This window comes from Lytechinus variegatus, chromosome 9, assembly GCF_018143015.1.
Source record: "Lytechinus variegatus isolate NC3 chromosome 9, Lvar_3.0, whole genome shotgun sequence".
NCBI lineage: Eukaryota > Metazoa > Echinodermata > Echinoidea > Temnopleuroida > Toxopneustidae > Lytechinus > Lytechinus variegatus.
The window spans coordinates 17177420-17197237 of record NC_054748.1 but is presented as its reverse complement, the minus strand read 5'-3'; the positions used below and the strand labels follow the sequence as shown (position 1 = coordinate 17197237).

At 37.5% G+C, this 19818-nt stretch overlaps 1 protein-coding gene across 1 annotated transcript; it reads left to right on the top strand.

The window, feature by feature from the left end:
* On the top strand, positions 1–19818 carry LOC121421095 (apoptosis inhibitor 5-like). The gene is made up of 12 exons (XM_041615710.1): positions 1–172; positions 2958–3119; positions 9513–9678; positions 11474–11625; positions 11996–12136; positions 12987–13052; positions 13978–14220; positions 14543–14736; positions 15510–15660; positions 15998–16092; positions 17019–17221; positions 18101–19818. Exons 1-12 carry the CDS (start codon positions 104–106, stop codon positions 18181–18183), a joined length of 1725 nt encoding a protein of 574 aa, XP_041471644.1. The 5' UTR covers positions 1–103; the 3' UTR covers positions 18184–19818.

Below are 19818 nucleotides of genomic sequence, written 5' to 3'. Positions count from 1 at the left end.
GCTAGCGTATATTAAATCGCGAGACGTGTTATTTGGACAATTTTCTAGGGACCGAATTTGAGTTAAACTTCAGTTAATTCCTTGATCCAATATATGTTCGATCATGGTAACTATTGAACAACTTTACAAGGATTATGAGATCCTTGCTGAAGCTGGAACAGATGCCGGGAAGGTAAGTACGAGAGCCAGATTGACAGCTTTTCGATGGGTGCAAAAGAGTCTGATGTAGTTTTTGTTACACGTTAGGCCTAACGCAATTATGAATTTGTGTGCACGTAGATTATAAATAGAACAAAATATTGACGGTGTATCCGGTCACCCTCTTATGAACGAAGACGAAGTTGAAAGTCTGGCGCAAATGCAGTTTCGTCCCGGGTGACTTGTCCAGGAGTGGAGGCTCCCACTAACGTTCTTCTTCGGGTTAAATCTGCCTCCTTGCTTCAGTCAGGATTGAAGATTCTTGCAGATGGAGTTAAACTAAGAGTAAAAATCATTTACAAATGTATGCTTACGAGTAACGCCGTTTACGGCTTACTCACTGTCATGTCAACAGAGCCAGGATTGCAGGAATTACTTCCTTTTATTCCTATATTGGCATGAAGATCTACCGCAAAAACCTTTTCGCCAGAGATTTCTAGTAGTAGGCCTAGTACTAGACTAGTACTAGGCTTTCTTCTGAAAGATCTTTCTTTCTATAGGGCCTGTACTACTTACACTAGCCGCTAGCGTTAATCATTCCTTGTAAATATTGGGAAACAACTTCATTTGTGACATTTCTACACTATCAATTTCAATTTTAAACGAGAATTCATTGAAAAACGAGAAAAATATTATTTAAAAAAAGGGGGACAACTTGCCACCGTGTTTACCTTGGACTTGGTCGTTGCCATCTTGATTTCTTTGTATTTCGCAAAGATGATCCACAAGGCTCCACATCAACTTTTTTTGGTGGTGGCCCGTTCGGGCCACCAAAACCTTCAAATTTTTTTTTGGTGGCCCAGCAGTAAAGTTGGGTGGCCCGAAAAATATAAAAAAAAACATTAATTAAAATGAATAAAACAAACTTCTGAAATATTGTGCAGTCATTACCACTATTCTTTGTATATCTTGTATGTAAATCGTACTTGCTGTTATTTTACTTTGCTTATTTTGTGGTAATATAAATTTTTCTATCATTGTAAATATGAAATGAGTGAAAGAGAATAAAAGAATTGTATTGTTCCCAGGTTGTGTGGACTTTTAATCTCCATATAGACACACACTCATAATGGTAAAGTAAATAAATAGTGCATATAGCAAACTCAGATAGATTTACAAAACAATGATTTTTCCTTTCTTCCTTTTTGATTGTAAAACCTAGATTATGCAGGCCCCAAATCCAGATTATTTTCTCTTTTCCAGCATATTATAGCAGGAGAAAATCACAGAAAGATATGCTGCAGAATTAGAACAATGTATAAAAGGGGGAAATAAACAAAAATAATTTTTAGAATAGTATATTGAAAAAAGAAAACAAAAATTGTAAAATGAATAAATGAAATAAAACAAAAGAAAATGTAAAAATGAAGAAAGAAAAAACAGTAGAAACATTCAGTAGAAAACATATTTATCAGGCATATTCGATGGGAAGGGGTATAAATGGTTTAATCACTGTAAAAAAAAATGAAAGGAAAAAATAAGAAAACAGCAAAAGTTATCTGGAAAAAAAAAGAAAATTCCTTCCCTGTATTTGACAAAATGATGGAAAAATTCACATTTCATATCAATGAAATGCCTTCCCAAAGTATTCACTTCCTTAAGAGTGGTTTAAGAAGTCATTTAACAAAATAGAAAGAAGCTGTCTATTTTTGGCTAGAAGAGTCACAGCTTCGAAAGAAACCAAATATCAACAAACATACAAATGCACGCGTGGGACTGTGATGTACTCAACTATGTGTTTTATGTGTATTAATGCATTTGGAAATCGGTCTTTTTGAGTCAAAAGAGAGGTCATAATTCTTCCTTTTAATGCTTGCAAATAATCAGGTTTCAGTAATATGGACTGTAGAAGGGCATTTCATAGGTGTAAAATGAAACTTTCACGTAGATTTTCAAAGTTCTGGGGAAGATTTCTTAGCAGTAAAATTTCGTATCAAAGCTCCCTGAGTCTGAATAGTCTGCTCGCGCACAGCTGGCTGCAGTAGTGTCATGCATGCAAAGCTCGGCCAGACAGCTGAATAATAGTTACTGTATGCTAGCGGTAGGCCCACATACTGTCATGACTATGCACTCTTTGTGTGTAGATTAACAAAAAAGGCGCACGACGAATTGGCTTGCAAGTTGAACTGTAGAAAGTTGATAAATGCATGCAAAATCAGGAGAAAAATTGCGCTACTTTGAAAATTATTGGTTGCCCAATTTGGGCCACCAAAACTTAACATTTTTTCAATAATGGTTGCCCAAGATGAATTTTTGGTGGCCCCCGGGCCACCGCTAATGTCGAGCCTTGCATGCATATCGACTTATCGTGATATGTGTGATGTTGTCTTGGCGAAATAGAAAGAGACTGGAGTGGAGTTAATACCAGATTACTCATCGTGATACCATTCAACATTTCAAATGATTTCTAATAATTTTGGCATGCTTGGTCAGGCAGTAAAAATTGAAGATGGTGAAGCTTGCAAAGTACATGTAACACGTTTTCACGTAGGTCTATAAGTAAATGTAGTAATGTGCCATGTGGTGCTGCTGCATGTACATGTATGTTTAAAAATTGATTATAAAGGCTCTTATGTTAATGCTTTTAAGAGCACAGCATTGTGACTTTAATTAAGGAAATCTAAAAGAATGTTTAATTCATGAATGTATCAATGATTTTCAGAAAAACAAAGTAAAGTTATGCACCTCAAAAGGTAAAAGTGAGCAACCCCCTTTTTTCCCATTATCTTATCGTTATCACTAATCTTCATCTCTTTCAGCATGAAAAGTCATATGCCTCCATTCTTAGTGCCGTTGGAGGGGATTCGCCTCAGAAGCAACTTGCCGGTCAGTTCATCCCAAAGTTCTTCAAATACTTCCCTTCTATGGCAGAGCAGGCAATAAACGCCCAGCTAGATCTATGTGAAGATGATGTATCGATGGTAAGTTACCGATGACCAGCGTAGGAAATATATTAGGGCGATGGATGATTTCGCCCACAGCCAAAATCGCCCCTAAAATTCTCCTAAAACGCATGCTAAGGGGGACCATTCTATATAGATTCACACCAAGATCTGTTCCAAACAATATTCAAGATCATTTAGAAAATCAATATCCTAACTATGGCAGAAGAAAAATATTTGCTTTTATCCCTAAAAAATTAGCCCTTGAAATGAAAGAAATAGCCCCCCAAAAAATCCTGCAATCGCCTCAATGTTGAAAAGGAAAATAACCCTAAAAAGTAAGAATCGTTTCCTACCTCGCTAATGTCTTACATTACACATGGGAAAGATTGCTTGTGGGTGTAAAGATAGCTGTAGAGTTAACTTTTGGGCCCCATCTTACAAAGAATTATGATGGATCCAATCAACTCGACTGTATGGAAATAGATGCCATATTTTTTTCTACAGAAAATTGCACAATCTCATTTCCAAACAGAGAGTCACACCGACTTTGCGAGAAATCGTTGATTTTCTGAATATATACTTCATATCTAGAAATATTCTGAGCAAACATGCATTTTAGGTGTTGACGTTGCTGGCTGTCCATGATTGATTGGATCGATGGTAAGATGGGGCCCTGGGTTGCAGAACAATTGTGGACACACCTGGCATAAAGCAAATAATCACTGTTGATGATCTAGGCAAACTCTCACTTGTGAGGCACGCTGGATGTAGCTGAGGAAAGATTGCAAAGTGTACTTCAGCTCCGATGAAGAGTCACCTGAAATCAGTTATAGATAATCAGAGCTGCCAAGTAGTACTGATTTTCCGTATTTAGTACTGAAAATAGAGAAGAATACTGATGGTTTCATGCAAAATACTGATTTCTTAAGTTTCAGTTTATGTTTTGTTCTATGGTATTCCTGCGAAAATACTAATTTCCTCACCAAAATACTGATTTTCAGCCTTGAAAATACTGAAATCTTCTTGTTCAGGTTGGCAGTTCTGGATAAGTGATCGCTTTATATTCTACAACAGGAACCATGATGGAAAGAAACTAATTGTAGATACTTAAAGGCAAAAAAAAATTATTTAAAAATGTAAAGATTTCCTGTTTAAAAGAAATTCACAGGGAGTTGATGTTTATGTAATAACTGTTGAAAAAAGATTGATGGGGGAAACTTCACTTCATCTTGTGATTGACGTTTGAACAATCCTATTGCAATATTCAATAATATGGAATATAAAGAGTCAAAAGTACTGGAAAGATTGATTTAAAATGGTATACTAGTGTTGTAGCTACAGTGGATGGCAGTGGTTGGGCCCAACCAGCACAGAAGACATCTGACCACCACTCATCATGAAAAACACTGCTTCCGTCCACCACTAATGTCACTATGGAACGTGTTTTGAAACTAACTCCTTGAAAAGAGGAATTGCTCTTGCATTCATTTCCATCTTTAAAGGAGACACTCGAAGAATCCAAAGTATTTTATAATGCCTTTTTGTGGTCATCATTGTAAAGGGGAAGTATTACTAATCAGATATATAACTTCACTTTTCAAAATAGTCATTAGAGTTTGCAGAAATCAGCTCTCAAAAATGATTTATTTTCATGCCATATTTCTGCCTTCCATCGGTCCTCTTGCGAGCTCCAGCTGAGTGACGTCACACAATGAGCGTGAGCAGCTGAGCTGACAGCAGCCCATTGAAGACGATCTTTCCAATCAGCGTTTTTTTGCTCTTAGAATTGTTTATTCCTCACAAGATTGGTCTTGTTATATAGATAAAAGTTTGAATTTACTGAACAGTGAAATAAAGCGCACATTTAACGTATTTTGGTAACCGATATTTAGCTTAGAAAAAATGATTTTTTTTTCAAGAAATATATTTGAATAAACAAAGCATATTTTCACTTAGAAATCACACTTGCGACAAATTGATATTATAATCAATATAAAGCATAGACATTCTTCGTCACGACTGAAAAAAAATTATGAAATTTCATTACGTAACAAAGTCAGGAACCACAAAATAACATGGCAATATCCATCGCGAAATGATTGAAATTGCAGTTGAATTGCCGAAACATGATTAGCCCACAGCGGCGAGCGGACTTTGTTTGATATATCTTAAAAGCACACCACACTGTAGGGAGTGGTCTGTGGCCAAACGTGTTGGCCATCGTTTTGTCGTGTGCGAGGACCCTGGTTCAAAACTCGGATTAACTTGGTTATTTTTTTTTTTATTCCTTCTCGTCCCTACCCAGCTTTTTTTTCTTGTGAAATCCCATTCAGACCTGTATTTATCAAATCTTATTTAATTGCTGCTTTTGATTTTCAAGTTCTTGATTAGATTCTACTCTTATTTGGGATGGGAGGGGTACAGGATGAGTTAAAAGTCAAGTCCACATCAACTAAAAATTATTTGAATAGAGTAATTTCCCTTGATATGTAAATTAGTGTTGTCACATCACATTCGTTTCTAATTTTTTTGTGGCATTTTGTTTTTTAATTCTTTGCAGATTTGAGTATAGGAATTTCTTCATCCGAACACAATAGGTTACATTTACGGAACTGTAACTCTAAATGTTATTTGGAGGAATTAAAATCCCTCTGAAAATTTTTCAGAAAATAAATAGAAAATTAAATATCAAATCTACATGTCATGTAAATATATCAAACAACAAAATACAAAAGAACTTAGTGCGTGTGACATAACGGTTAGTGTAATTTGCACATCGACACAGATGAGCATATCATCGTTTTATAAATTAGGCTAAATTTCTCAATGTTAGAGTAGTAATTATATTAATTTGAATCAAAGTTTTTATGAAATTTCCTGCAATATCTTATTTTTCTTTAAATTCAAATGAATTTTTGATTGTGTGGACTTCTCCTTTACTCTTAATGTAGGGAATGCATAGCAATATTTATCCAGAAACAAAATTGTCTTAAAATATGCAAATCTGTAATTGGGCACATGTTCACTTTTCTTTCATCCAGGCCACTTCCTCACACCCACCAGGCTTACAGTCTTAGAACAAAAAAAAATGATGAACCATCACACAACAGCACACAACATTCAGTGCTTCACAATAAATATTTCACTTCTGTTCATACATGTACATGCAATAAATATTGTGGAAAACAAATAAAAGGCGTACCCATATTCAAATACCGTTTAAAAGGACAAATATATTATACCTTTCGAGAAAAATCAGCACGTTAGATATCTGATAACAAAACACAAATATGGGGCACTGCAAGAAACTTATATTCCATTGCAAATCAAGCGTAAGTCTTAAATTCAAATTCAAGCGTAATAAGGTTGAGTTGCAATAGCAGTTCAACTACATGTACATGTTTGTCTTTAATCAAAGGACTTACCCTTGATTTGGGACGTGTGATTGATTAGAAAATTTCTTGCAAAATGCCCTAATAACATTAAAATTGTTTTTTTCGTTTTAAGTTGTGTGTTCTTATTTTCGACAAGCTGTATTCCTGTCCAAGTCAATTTTTTTAGTTCTCTCCAAAACTGTGCTCAAAATCGTTTCCAAGATCGATAAAGATAAATTTTCTGTTGCATCATTATCAGTCCAAAACTTGCATCGTAGCTCCTGGAAAGAGTGAAAAAAAAAATGGCTATATCCAAATCAGTAAGAAGACATGACGGAATCTCCCAGATTGAAGTAGCGAGCAGAGACCAGAAGTCACCAGAGTCAGCAAGTGTGCAGATCTGTGTGTAGAAGAGAGAAAAAATAAAGAAATAATTTAAATAATCAAATCAAAGTATGAATTTCATTATCTTGATGATTGACGACGTGCGGTGGCATGTAATTCCCGGTCAACAACAAATAATAGTAGGTTTAGACACCTGAAAAATTCCACTCAGAACACTGGTGCTCTACCTCAACGCTCAAGTGATGTTTGTGTAGGCCCCACTCTACTTACCACTTAGCGGTAGTGAATCACTTGAGGTACGGTACTCTGTGTCATTACAAAGAGTGCATTTATCTTCATTGTTTTATGTTGAAGGCACTACGCATTCATATGTAGAAACACCAGACTCTAGTTTTGGCCAGGAATCAGCATGATCAGGGTAACCACTGCTGAAAATTTGTCTTGCTTCATGACATCGGCATTATGGTGATATAATTCTGTGTATCTGGATGTATACGATACAGGGCCCTCCTGAGCATAAACGCATTGGGTACTAGACCTGTGTATAATAAAAACTTAAACATTTGGCCTTATCGTGAAAACATTCGGCCTTATCGTGAAATTTGGTGTTTGTGCGCTCGTTGTGTACAAAGTCAATGGGAGTGGATCACCGCCGTTGACGAAATAAACGGCAGTGAATGGACTGGTGACAAAAACTACGATAATGCCAAACATTCCTCTGAAACAGCATATTTTCAGCCATGGTCCATGCCAGTGCTCCTAAATAATTTAATCGCCTGAGTCCTGACCAGTTTATTTAGAAATCTGACTGAAGTCTTTGTGAAGAAAAATCTGCTGGAATTGTGCAAAAACATTATTTCTAAAATAAAGACTTTTTAATTTTAATAGTAGTCATGCCAAAATGCATGATTCTAAAATTATATCAGATCTGTATCTGTCATCTGACCTGAATGCATCGTCAGAACAAGTACAGACTACAGTTTCCAAACATGCTTACCTTGACTTTTGACTGGATCAAACAGCGTAACCTGCATCGGCAGCAAGTGAATGGGACCGTACACTACAGCTTGGAATCAGAGCAACACAACGAAGACTGTCGAGTGGACAAAATCGGTCTTTCCAGTTCATAATTCAATAAAAATGGACAAAGTAACACAGTTCTGGTTCTCTTATAGTCTGAAGATGTCGAAATCGGATATCACAACACATGAAGAAAACGGTAAATTCGAAGAAAAATAGAGACCAGGAAGGTGTATCAGTGTATTATGCACAGAGAGATAGTGTGTAGTCGATCATGTGACGTCATTATTCTCGACTGTTTTCGATCGCGTGAATGTCTGCCTGGGGGCGGCTGGGGGGCTGAGAAGGGTCTCTATTAATGTCATTTCTTGCATTTCCACAACATCTGTAAGACTTTTTAGTGACATATTTGTGTATAAAAAGACAAGACCTTTCCATTCATATATAATTTGTCTATAATCATCACTTTCGTGAATTTTCTTTGTGTGTATCCTTTAACTTAATTTTATTTGCATAATTTACATTAAATATTCTTATATTTGTTTATTTTCAATGGATTTCCTTCTCTTTTGATGATGATGATGCAGAGCATTTGTATATATATTGCCATATATCTGTCAAAGATATTTAAAGGCGCATTTTTGGAGGAGCCAGCCAATCTGGGTTCCCTAGACGGGCGCGCACTTATATTTGACTTTTGACTTTAAGACCACTGTAACTCAACCTGAAAATCTTTGTTATAGCGACCACCACTGAAATGGGTATAGCTAGAAGTTTGCTGATGCGTTATTCTTCGTCTTTGACCAGCGTAAGAATAACATGAGGGCAACGAGCGAGAGCCCAGTTTGCCCCTAAAATTCTCCCAAAAGCATGTTCTGGGGTGCTCCAAAATCTGTCACAATCAATATTCAAGATTACAGCAGAATGATATCTGCATTTACAATCTACTGCATGATTGCTCTTTGCCCATAACAGAAGCCCTTAAAGGTCAAGTCCACCTCAGAAAAATGTTGATTTAAATCAATAGAGAAAAATCAGACAAGCACAATGCTGAAAATTTCATCAAAATCGGATGTAAAATAAGAAAGTTATGACATTTCAAAGTTTCGCTTATTTTCAACAAAATAGTTATATGAACGAGCCAGTTACATCCAAATGAGAGAGTCAATGACGTCACTCACTCACTATTTCTTTTGTTTTTTATTGTTTGAATTATACAATATTTCAATTTTTACGAATTTGATGATTAGGACCTCATTGCCTGAAGCACAAAATGTTAACATAATGGAATTCCACGTGTTCAGGGAGGAATGAAACTTCATTTCACATGACAATGACGAGAAAATAAAAATATTTCATATAATAAAATACAAAAGAAATAGTGAGTGAGTGATGTCATCAACTCTCTCATTTGGATGTAACTGGCTCGTTCATATAACTATTTTGTTGAAAATAAGCGAAACTTTAAAATGCCATAACTTTCTTATTTTACATCCGATTTTGATGAAATTTTCAGTGATATGCTTGTTGAATTTTTCTCTTTTTATTCAAATCAAGTTTTTGTTGGGGTGGACTTGTCCTTTAAAATGAAATAAATAGCCCCCAAAATCATGCAATCGCCCCAACGTCAAGAAAAAGATAGCCCCCATGTAATGAACAATTATTTCCTACCCTGTCTTTCCCTTTTCAGATCCGCCGTCAAGCCATCAAAGAACTACCCAACCTATGCAGAGATTCGGCTGATCATCTACTAAGGATTGCAGACGTTTTAACGCAGCTTCTTCAATCAGATGATCTTCCTGAATTAAACATTGTCAGGTCGGCTCTTATGGCTCTATACAATATAGATCCTAAAGGTAATATCTCCTCTGATACAGGTGCTACTTTATGATATTGTGCTTTCATGTAGAATACTACTGTACCTATACAGGTGGTACTACGTAGCTTGCACAGCTGAATGTCTAGATAGGTGATATTTTATGACATTGTACTTTTATGTACAATATATAATTCAATACAGGTTCTTAAATGATTATAATAATGTGATAATGTACAACTACCTTTTATGTAGTTTGCAGGTGGCTTAATGATTGTTTTTTCACTTCTCAATTAACCCCAGACTAAACTACTTCCCTAGAAATTTGCAGTGTGAATCCGAAAGTTTATCCCACATTAAAATGTGGTGTTAACTCAATTTTTACTTTAACATGCAAATCAAAGACTTATTATTCCCATATTAAAGAGAAATGCCAGTAGTTGCAGTAAACACTGATTTCATGAGAAAGTCTGTAAAACCAGGCTTAATTGTCAGAATATTATCAAGGATCTAGATCTGGTACAGTTACATAAACTGAACTTTGTGAAATCTTGAAATCTATGCTGAAAAATGTTCACACTGAAGATCACCAACACAGATAGGCACACGTGGGACAGTGTATTAACCCTATCTAGGCCGGGGTATTTTGGGAGTTCCTATGGCCGGGGGGGGGCCTCCCAGGCCCCCCCCAAAGATCTCGGCCGTCGACCGCGTGATCGCGCCGAAAATTGGCACGCGGGTTGCCTGGGGCATAATCTACAAGATTGTATAGTAATTTATTTCATGCGAATCGCTATTAAGTGATTATGCTAATTTATGCGTAATTAGTATGCGAAATCATACTTTTCCCTCTAACTCCCTAAATAAAGCTCTAAATGTACTAATTTTTGGTATAGAAACTCTTTGTGGTGTCCTTAGCAAGCGTACATGAAAAAAATTGTGATATCGAATCATTTTCTTATGTATTATATTGCTTTTTGCAATTTCTTATGTATTTCATTGTTTTTTGGACCTTTTGTTTTTCATTGTTTTTTCAATGAAATTTGTTGGGGACTCTTCTGTGATCATAAAAAGCATAAAATGAATACATTTAGACTAGAAAAACAATAAATAATCATACATTTATGAATTTTGGTTGAAAACACAATTTGCATTGACTTTGTACACGAAATCACGTTTTTGAGCAATTTTCGGTCTGACATGCACTTACATAATGTTGCGTAATTTCGGAACCACGTACCCGGGTGATGCAAAATTGGTCTCAAAAGTTGCGCAAGACTTGAAAGTAAAAAGTCAGCGAGCGGCGCGGTCAAAAAATTTCGCACGGCGAAAATATCGCGCGATTCGTTGAGGGGGGGGCCTCCGAGGCCCCCCCCCCCGGCCTAGATAGGGTTAATATTGCTAGAATAAAGACCCGACGGAAGTGACCGAATCCACGCTTATTTTGCTTATTTCTCAGCAATTACACAATTTCTTCCAGAATCTTTTGGCACATATTTTTTATTCATACAAACAGACACTTGGGTGGTCATCTTATTAGATTCTGTAAAAAGTCAGTTTGAGATCGTTACCAAAACTGGAATTTATCTTTAAAGCCAAAAACATGGTAGTAGTGACCAAATTTGTTTGAACAACGGTTTAAATTTTTTTAAACATCTCCAGATTTAGGTATTTATATATTGTCTTCTACAAGTTAATTCCTTAAAAGGATCAGTGCATTTAAAGGTGAATCTCAGGGCACTCCAGTATCACCCTTGCTTTTCTTAGCCTATATTTTAAAGCAGTATTCAATGAATTATAAATAAGTGATTTGAAATGATCTGATTTTTTTGCAGGTACTCTTGGTGGAATCTTTAATCAGATTTTATCGGGAGAAGACAAGGTTAGAGATCGAGCTATTAAGTTCCTCAGCAACAAGATTCAGACGTTGCCTCCAGACCGCATACCTAAAGATGTTGAGGAGTTTCTGGTGGAGAAATCAAAAGAGGTGAACTTTGTCTTTATGATTTTGATAATGAGGGTTTCCGGTAATGATGATGGTAGTGGAGGTGGTGATGAAGGTGGTATTAATGGCAAGGGTGATGATGATGATGATGGTGATGGTGATGATGATGATGATGATGGTGGTGATGATGGTGATGATTGGGGTATAATATGATAATGGTGATGGTGGTGGTGGTGACAATGATGATGATGATGACAATTGTGGTAATAGTGATGATGAGGATGCTGGTGAAAGTGGTATTGGGGATGATAATGATGACAATAATAATAATGATCACCTTCATCACCTTTTTCTTCCCAGTATTCCCCATCATAATCTTATTATTCTCAATCATTTTTTCCTTGTTTGCTAGGTACTTGCTGATGTGACCGGGGAAGAGTTTGTTATATTCATGAAGCTTTTGACTGGATTAACCAGCATGCAGACGTTATTAGGAAGGAAGCAATTACTTGATCTAGTTACAGAGCAGGCAGATCTCACATCCGATTTCCAGGTTTGTACATGTTGGAATGCAGTTAACCTGTTGATTCCTGATTTCAATCATTCTCATAGACTTTGTACAGGATGGTACTGGTTCCAGAAGGAATTGGGTTAAATTATCTATACATGTAGCCAAATTCATAATTGTATCATTGTTTTTACTTTTGCTGAATTAAACAAACTGACTACATTCAGGGTTCTTAGCTAGAACCATTTTAGTGGTGGTCGCTATTTTATGGCGTAACAAGTTTTTTCATGCTGATTTAGCAGTTTAAAACAAAATATGAAGGAACATGTAACAACAATCTGACATGAGCAAATCTTTGATAATAAATAATATCTATCAAATTTAAGAATATTTAATGTAAATTATGCAAATTAAACAAGATTAAAGATGGAAATGAACGCAAGTTGTGGCGTGCGCCTGTAATCCCAAGCTATGTGGGGAAGTTACAAATTGACGCAAATTGAGGTTCGAGCCCTGGTCATGTCTTTCGGATGATGACGTTAAAGGTTGGCCTCAGACATAAATAATCATATCTGAAAACTTAAGTACAACTGCAATTCCTCTTTCCAAGGAGTTAGTTTTGAAACGCTTTTCATTTGAAATTAGTGGAGGACGGAAGCAGTGTTTTTCATGATGAGTGATGGTCGAACTGTGCCAGTTGGTCCGACTGCTGCCGTCCACTGTAGCTATAACACCGATTACATTTAATACATCATTCGTTCACATAATGTGATTCCATCTGTCTCTGAGATGACTTTATTTTGATCCCATTTCGTTCCCATTCACCTCAGCAGTAGTCAATACGGTCTACATTAATAATTATCGATACTGTATATTTTCCAATGTTTCTTCACAGCACACAGACTCTGACTGCGTTGATAGGTTGATACAGTGCATTCGCCAAGCCATGCCATTCTTTTCGGTAAGTCTTTTCCTCGCACGTAGGTATTCCTCCCTGTAACAGAATAGGATGATGGGGAAAAAATCCTCAGGAAGAATGAAATATACATGGATACCTTAAGGTATCATTGGTTGTACATGTATGTCCACACTTCTTCATTTGAGGTGTTATAGTTCATTTGTTAGGGTCGATATGGAGCTGGAATAAAAATGAGCAGTACCTTCATTTTTTTATAAAGAGCTTGATGGTGATGATGAGAAAAACGGATCGCACTGTAATTCGCAGTTTTGATTTGCAAATTTAATTGCAATACAGGGTCTTGGCGAATTGATAATGCGCATCAGACTTCCTTCGAATTTTAGTAATTTTTCTATTCTACTAATTTTATTTTCAAAATTGGATGTTTACTTTACCATGTTTACCCCTTCTATTCCTCAATTCAAACTTACCCCTTCTTCCACTTCTCCTAAGACCCCTCCCCCCCTGCAATTGCTGCTCTCTTTTTGTCTCTGGCTGTTAGGCTACATAATTGTCTTGACAAGCTCCCTTCCTTTCTTCGAATTCTTGTTGAATATCCCCCTTTCTATTCATTCATCAACTTGAAATACTTGCAGGAAAATGCAACAGAAAGTACGAGCCAAACTTGTAAAGTAGCATCTCAGTTTATGCATGGAACTCGATAGTTTCCTTCCATCTATGTGTCTATATCGTCAAGTTTGAATGTAGAGTTGTGCTCAAAATTAGTGAACCCCACCACAGCAACACTACAAAGTTGGCGAGTCCAGAGAAACTTTATTGAATGTAATATTTTATCACCTGACTTAACAATTACATATTTAATTACAGAACTCAAACATTTTAATGTGTTCATTTTCGTGTAGGGTGCACTAACTTTTGAGCATTAGTACATCTGTTCATATCTTCAACTTCTGATGTTTTGTCACAGAAAAACGTTCAATCAACTGCATTTGTGTCGTACATATGTGAACGTGTCCTACCCAACCTAAGCTCCCTTGCTTCATCGCCCGATGAGAACGGGGCAACGGAGGAAGAGAAGAAAGACAAGGAGAAAGACTCGGATTCCGACGGCGCCAAACTAGAAATGTTGAAACTGCTCGCCGAGATGGCGTCCAACTGCGGTGATCTACCAGACGAACCTCACATAGCAAACCTCTTCAGCACATTAGTGGTAAGTTCTTCCTCTGGTGAAAGTATTTCGCATCTGTTTCGGGACTGCCCTGCAACTCAAGAAATTTCCGGAACGTCCAACTCTCTTTTTTGAACAATGACATGTCTTTTTGGAGTTACCCAGATGCTCCATATTCCATTGTAAATTGTTATATTCTCCATGCTAAATACTTCATTGAAAATGAAAATTCCATTATATATTTACAGAAGTACATGCAATGATGCCCTCCCACTGAGAGTGAAGAAAGTGAGAAAACACCAGCTAGTCATGCACTCTTTCCACTTCCTATCTTTAATGATCATATTTTCATATTTATATACAGGAGTACATGCCATTACCACCACCAGCTGAAAATGAAGACAGTGAGAACACACCTGCCAGTGAAGATCCCCAGCTCCAGTTCTCGTACGTTGAATGTTTGATGTACACATTCCACCAGCTAGCCAGAAAGCACCCTGAATACCTCACCAGCGAGGAAGAAGCTGTCGCTGAAAGGCTAAAGGATTTTAGGCTCAGGTAAGTGTTTACAAAGTCTATTCTCAAGGCCTCTTGTCTTGGCTATTTTTCTTGTTAGTAAGTGACTGAGATGAGATGAGACGAGCATTTGGCGAAGAGAGTTGGGAAGACCCGGATGAACACGCAATCCAGCCAATCCTTTTAGATTCGAGCAGAGACGTAAAGGTATGAATCATGTACATGTATGAGCATGGCGATGTGCTGATCCGCGCCATCGATGCTGATGACTGGTCAGGAGTTCAATGGTGCGAACGATATGCTCACAGACTGTTGGGCCGCTACCTCTTAGGTAGCAATCGCGCAAGTTGGAAACAAATAGCGTAAGGAATCAAAGTCCGGTTCCTAAAGGCTCTGAGGCTGAGTACACATTCGCCTGACCTTTCGCAATTAGTCTTTTTTTCAGGCATTATGCGTTTGATAAACGTCATAAAACACACAAAGCCTTCTCTAAAGGCTTGTGTTTACATTGCTATGTTTCTTTCATCTGTTTCTTTCATCATCTAGTTGTAATGGCACCTGATGCTTTTGTCATGCCTAAAGGATCAAATAAGTGTCTAATAAAAGACTCTGCTTTATTCATGCTGTGAAAAAAATTTGTTTAGATGAATGTTAACTCTGACAAGTTTGCGCTGTTTTGGGAGATCATACAGCCTCGGGGAGGGAAAATTCTGCTGGGACTTGGCAATTTTGTTTTGGGTTAAAGGTTTGTGAAAAACAGTTTCAAACTTTTTTGAAGTTGACCGTAATGCAATATATTTGTCTTATCCTAATAGGTTGCAGTACTTTGCTCGAGGTGTTCAGTTGTACAAGAGACAGCTTCGTTTAGCGTTGGAGGGGAAGGTTGGCGATCAGCTGAAAACAGATGAAAACAAACTCAAAGTGGTAGCTCTCAGAATTACATCAAATATTGATCTACTAACAAAGGTATGTTCAGATTCACATTAGGTATCGTTTTACTTCACGAAAGTAAAAAAAATAAAGGGACCGGAAACCCTGCCAAATTTTATGCCATATTCACAATATGCTATACTTTCAATTTCCCCATGGGATGAATTAAGAATGGTATTTCAGTCACAATTCTTGTAAAAAAAAATGTCTGCACAATTTATTCTTCCTGTTTTTCCCCCCATAATAACGATATTACATACAATACACATCAGAGTTCTGGATTTTTTTTAAGTTTGACCTTTGTAATGTTAACCTATGTTTTTAATTGAATGTTTTTGAAGTAAGTCCCGTCTCTTTCTTTGTTTTGATTCAGGATCTGTTCCACAATCCCCCGTCTTATAAGAGTTCTGTCATTTTGTCATGGAGACCGGTTACTAAGCAACCACCATCACCGAAAGAACAACCAGGGTATGTATTGACAGATCATCATCAAGAATTTGTCTTTTTTCGGTTTAACCAAAAGCTTCCTGGTAATGATAATAATAGGCATTTTAGCGCAATCTCTCTAGAAATAATCTATTCGGAGGTGCAGTGTTTATTATTATAATTACCCCGGCCTTGCTCGAGCTGCATTTGATAATGATAATAATAATAATAGCCAATTTTTATAAAGCGCTTTTCCCAGAATGGCTCAAAGCGCGTTACAGCATATTATTACCCCGGACATTGGATTCATTTCAATCAAGCACGAAAAGTGCACAATTTCCACTCCCTGGGGAGCATTCCTTGCATTCATCTTTCAGTGCTCAGTGCAATCAAGGAATTAATCCTGCCGGGTACCCATTCCCCTCACCTGGGTTGAGTGCAGCATGATACGGATAAATTTCTTGCTGAAGGAAATGATGCCAAGGCTGGGATTCGAACCCACGACCCTCTGTTTCAAAAATCAGACTAATCCGCTGGGCCACAATGCTCCACAACGTACCGGTTGGTACCGGTACACTGTGGAGCATTGTGATCCATGATATGGGATCCATGCAGAATTCAATAGTCGAGTTAAAGACCGATTGTCATGTGTTTTCATGGGAAATTTGACACCGTTCAGATGTGAGTAACCTTAGGGTAGAACAAGATTTATGTCCAGCAGACATTTCGTAATGCCACTGGTTCCAAAACTTACAGTCATCTTGTAGTTTTAAACTACGACACTGCCTATACGGACATAAACTTAAAAGTTATAGCTGTCATTGTTACTTTAACTTTGAGGTTTAGATAACTTCCAAGTTGAGGGCCCTCGTGTGAACCCCACTAGAGATGATTTGACTTGGTATATGTTTGTAATTACATTCCTTTAGTCTTAATCATACTTCCATTTTCCTTTCAATTTACATCAGACAAAAGAGGAGTAACATCACTCCCATCACATTCCCTGAGGGATCTACACCTGCCAAGAAGAAACAGCAGAATAGAGGAGGCGGTGGTGGAGGTGGGCAGAGGAGGGGTAACAGGGGTATGTACGCACCCCCCAGCGGCAAGTACAGTCAGAAGGCAGGCTCGGCGCCCGGAGGCGGGGATGCCAACTATGGAGATAATTATGGTAAGTTTAGCATCTTTCCTATACTTCAGAATTGTTCTATTTAAAGGGCTTACACCAACTATGGAGATAAGTATGGTAAGTTTAGCATCTTACCTGTACTTCAGAATTGTTCTATTTAAAGGGCTTACACCAACTATGGAGATAATTATGGTAAGTTTAGCATCTTTCCTATACTTCAGAATTGTTCTATTTAAAGGGCTTACACCAACTATGGAGATAATTATGGTGAGTTTAGCATCTGTCTTATACTTCGGAAATGTTCCTTTTAAAGGGCTTATGAGCCAGCAGCCTTGAGAGCCCCACCTCAGCTACTCGTGTCTGACCAAGGGGTGTTTCACAATGGTTTAAGTATGACTTAGGTCGCACTTGAATGCTGACGCGTACACGATATACAACGCGCAATCTTATTGATCAATACGCAGTAGTGCGCGTCCTCTTGTCATGATCTGACCAATACTGCCATGCTTTTTATACAGCGAGCAACTAGACATTTGAGTGCGACTCTAAGTCATACTTAAAAGTTTTTTTAAACAACCCCCCATGTTCATTACCCATAATGCAACCATGGACCCTATTCTCTGAGCAGTGTAGTCTTGTAATATAGGCCCACTTAAATGATAACACACCAATTCACTACTCAATAAAATAGAGTCATGATTTACCTTTAGTCAGTAACACCCTTTTCGTTAAAATTTACAATTTTGCCTTACAAAATCCACCTCTTTTTCTGTTATCACTGGCCCGTTTTAGGAGCCATAATACCCCTTTTCTTTATCAAACGGCCCATGTGAAGTGATTTTGTTCTATTGTAGTCCTGCATCATTCATATTTCATGCAAGATCGTCTTACCATTACTATTTTATATCTTTTGTTTGCTAGGAGGTAATCAGAGGTACCAGAACCAGCGAGGAGGCTACGGTCGCGGTCGCAACAGAGGAAGAGGGAGGGGTCGATACTACTAGATAACCCATCATCATTGTATGCTAGCTGTAAATAGACAGAATACTTCACTCTAGTCTGTAGTTATTCCACCTCTGTCATACCTGAGGGGGGCGTTTCACAAATCGATGAGTGCGACTTCTGCGGGTTTGCATGAAACTTGCGTTCAATCCCCTATCATGCGCAATACCCCCCAAATAAGCATTGGTACTTTGATCAGGGATGACGTGAAGGCCGGTACTTCCGAGTCACGAGGTCGATGGATGAAACGCCCGTTGACTGTATGCACATGACTCGGCCCAAAGGCCAAGGCCGGCAAATCTAACCTCAAGGCCGGCCTTGAGCACACACCTGACTTTGATTTAACGCTTATTTTTAGTTGACTCCAATCTATTGCAACACCCAACCAATTTAACAAAAGTTTCTTGCAACACTCCATCAGTGTCATAGCTTAGACGTCAACCCGCACATGATATTTAATGCCTAACCTTGTTGGTGAATAAACAGTGGTGCATGTTGTCCGAGATTGATTTGACCAATGCGATGATGCGTTATATAACCCATGCAATTATTAATCAAGTATGAGTTTCAGTCGCACTTAACTTTTTATGAAACACCTCCCTGGTATTATACAAAATTTCTGTGACGAATTCAAGGTCGGCTAATCAAATTCTCTTTCAATAGCTGTGAACACCGACTGTCTTTTTTAATTGTGCTGAATGACCTGTCTCATCTATTATAGTGAGCTACAATTATGTGTTTTATTGAAATATTGCCGGTTTACTGGCCAAGAATGAATTCATCATTAGTGACTGATTTAGTAATATCGTGAAAGAGCGGCCATTTGTGATGATACTCATCCGTGGTTTCAAGTTGGTTCATGACGCGATAGGTGATAGACAAATCTTCACACTCTTGGTTTTTGCTCCATGATCACCAGCAAAATGTTCTCTGGATGGATCGCTCTGTCATCTATGACCTTTGAAAGAATTACGGTGTATTTAGAATCTTGCGTAGAGTGTACCCTGCCTTGAATGAATACTTTTGAGGATTATCCCAACTAATGATATGACTGAAAAAGACTGTTTTGTTGCTTTTTTAAAAAGCATGTTCGGTCATAGAGAACCAATCTGTTGGGAAGAAAGGTTGAAGAGGAGAGGTTTGGGCATCGTAACTTGATAATTTCAATAATTCAGACATCATTATCAACAAAACCCTCGCCGTGTTGGTGAAAGGTCACATGCACTCTTCTTTTCATGTAAGTCGAATGCATTCAGTTTGCAAAGGAAATGTTAGAGGATATTTTTAGGATTAAGCAGAATGTAAATTTTCATTTTGAAGAAGGTATATGTCTAAAAATTATCCTTTAAACACATGGGTCTACTCTATGTCAGGAACATCCAATGTCTAATTGAGCACACAATTACATCAGAATAAAATTACTCCTTGTTTAACATTGCTTTCTTTGGTTAAAATGATTTTAAGTTGGCCAAATTTACTTGTACTGCCGAGGTTGTAAAGACTCCTTTTATATTATGTCACTTTTATATTACTTAGGGGGTGTTGCAAGGTTTGTTATCATCAATTGCAAATTTCTGTTGCAATTTTATAATAGATTGATCAGTTTTGATTATAGCACACAGATTTATACCCCTTGT

Excerpts from the sequence above, each read along its gene's own strand:
- LOC121421095 (XM_041615710.1), top strand. The coding sequence starts at position 104 with ATGGTAACTATTGAACAACTTTACAAGGATTATGAGATCCTTGCTGAA. Across the intron at positions 16,093-17,018 it reads TCACCGAAAGAACAACCAGG|ACAAAAGAGGAGTAACATCA; the intron begins GTATGTATTGAC and ends AATTTACATCAG. Across the intron at positions 17,222-18,100 it reads CAACTATGGAGATAATTATG|GAGGTAATCAGAGGTACCAG; the intron begins GTAAGTTTAGCA and ends TTTGTTTGCTAG.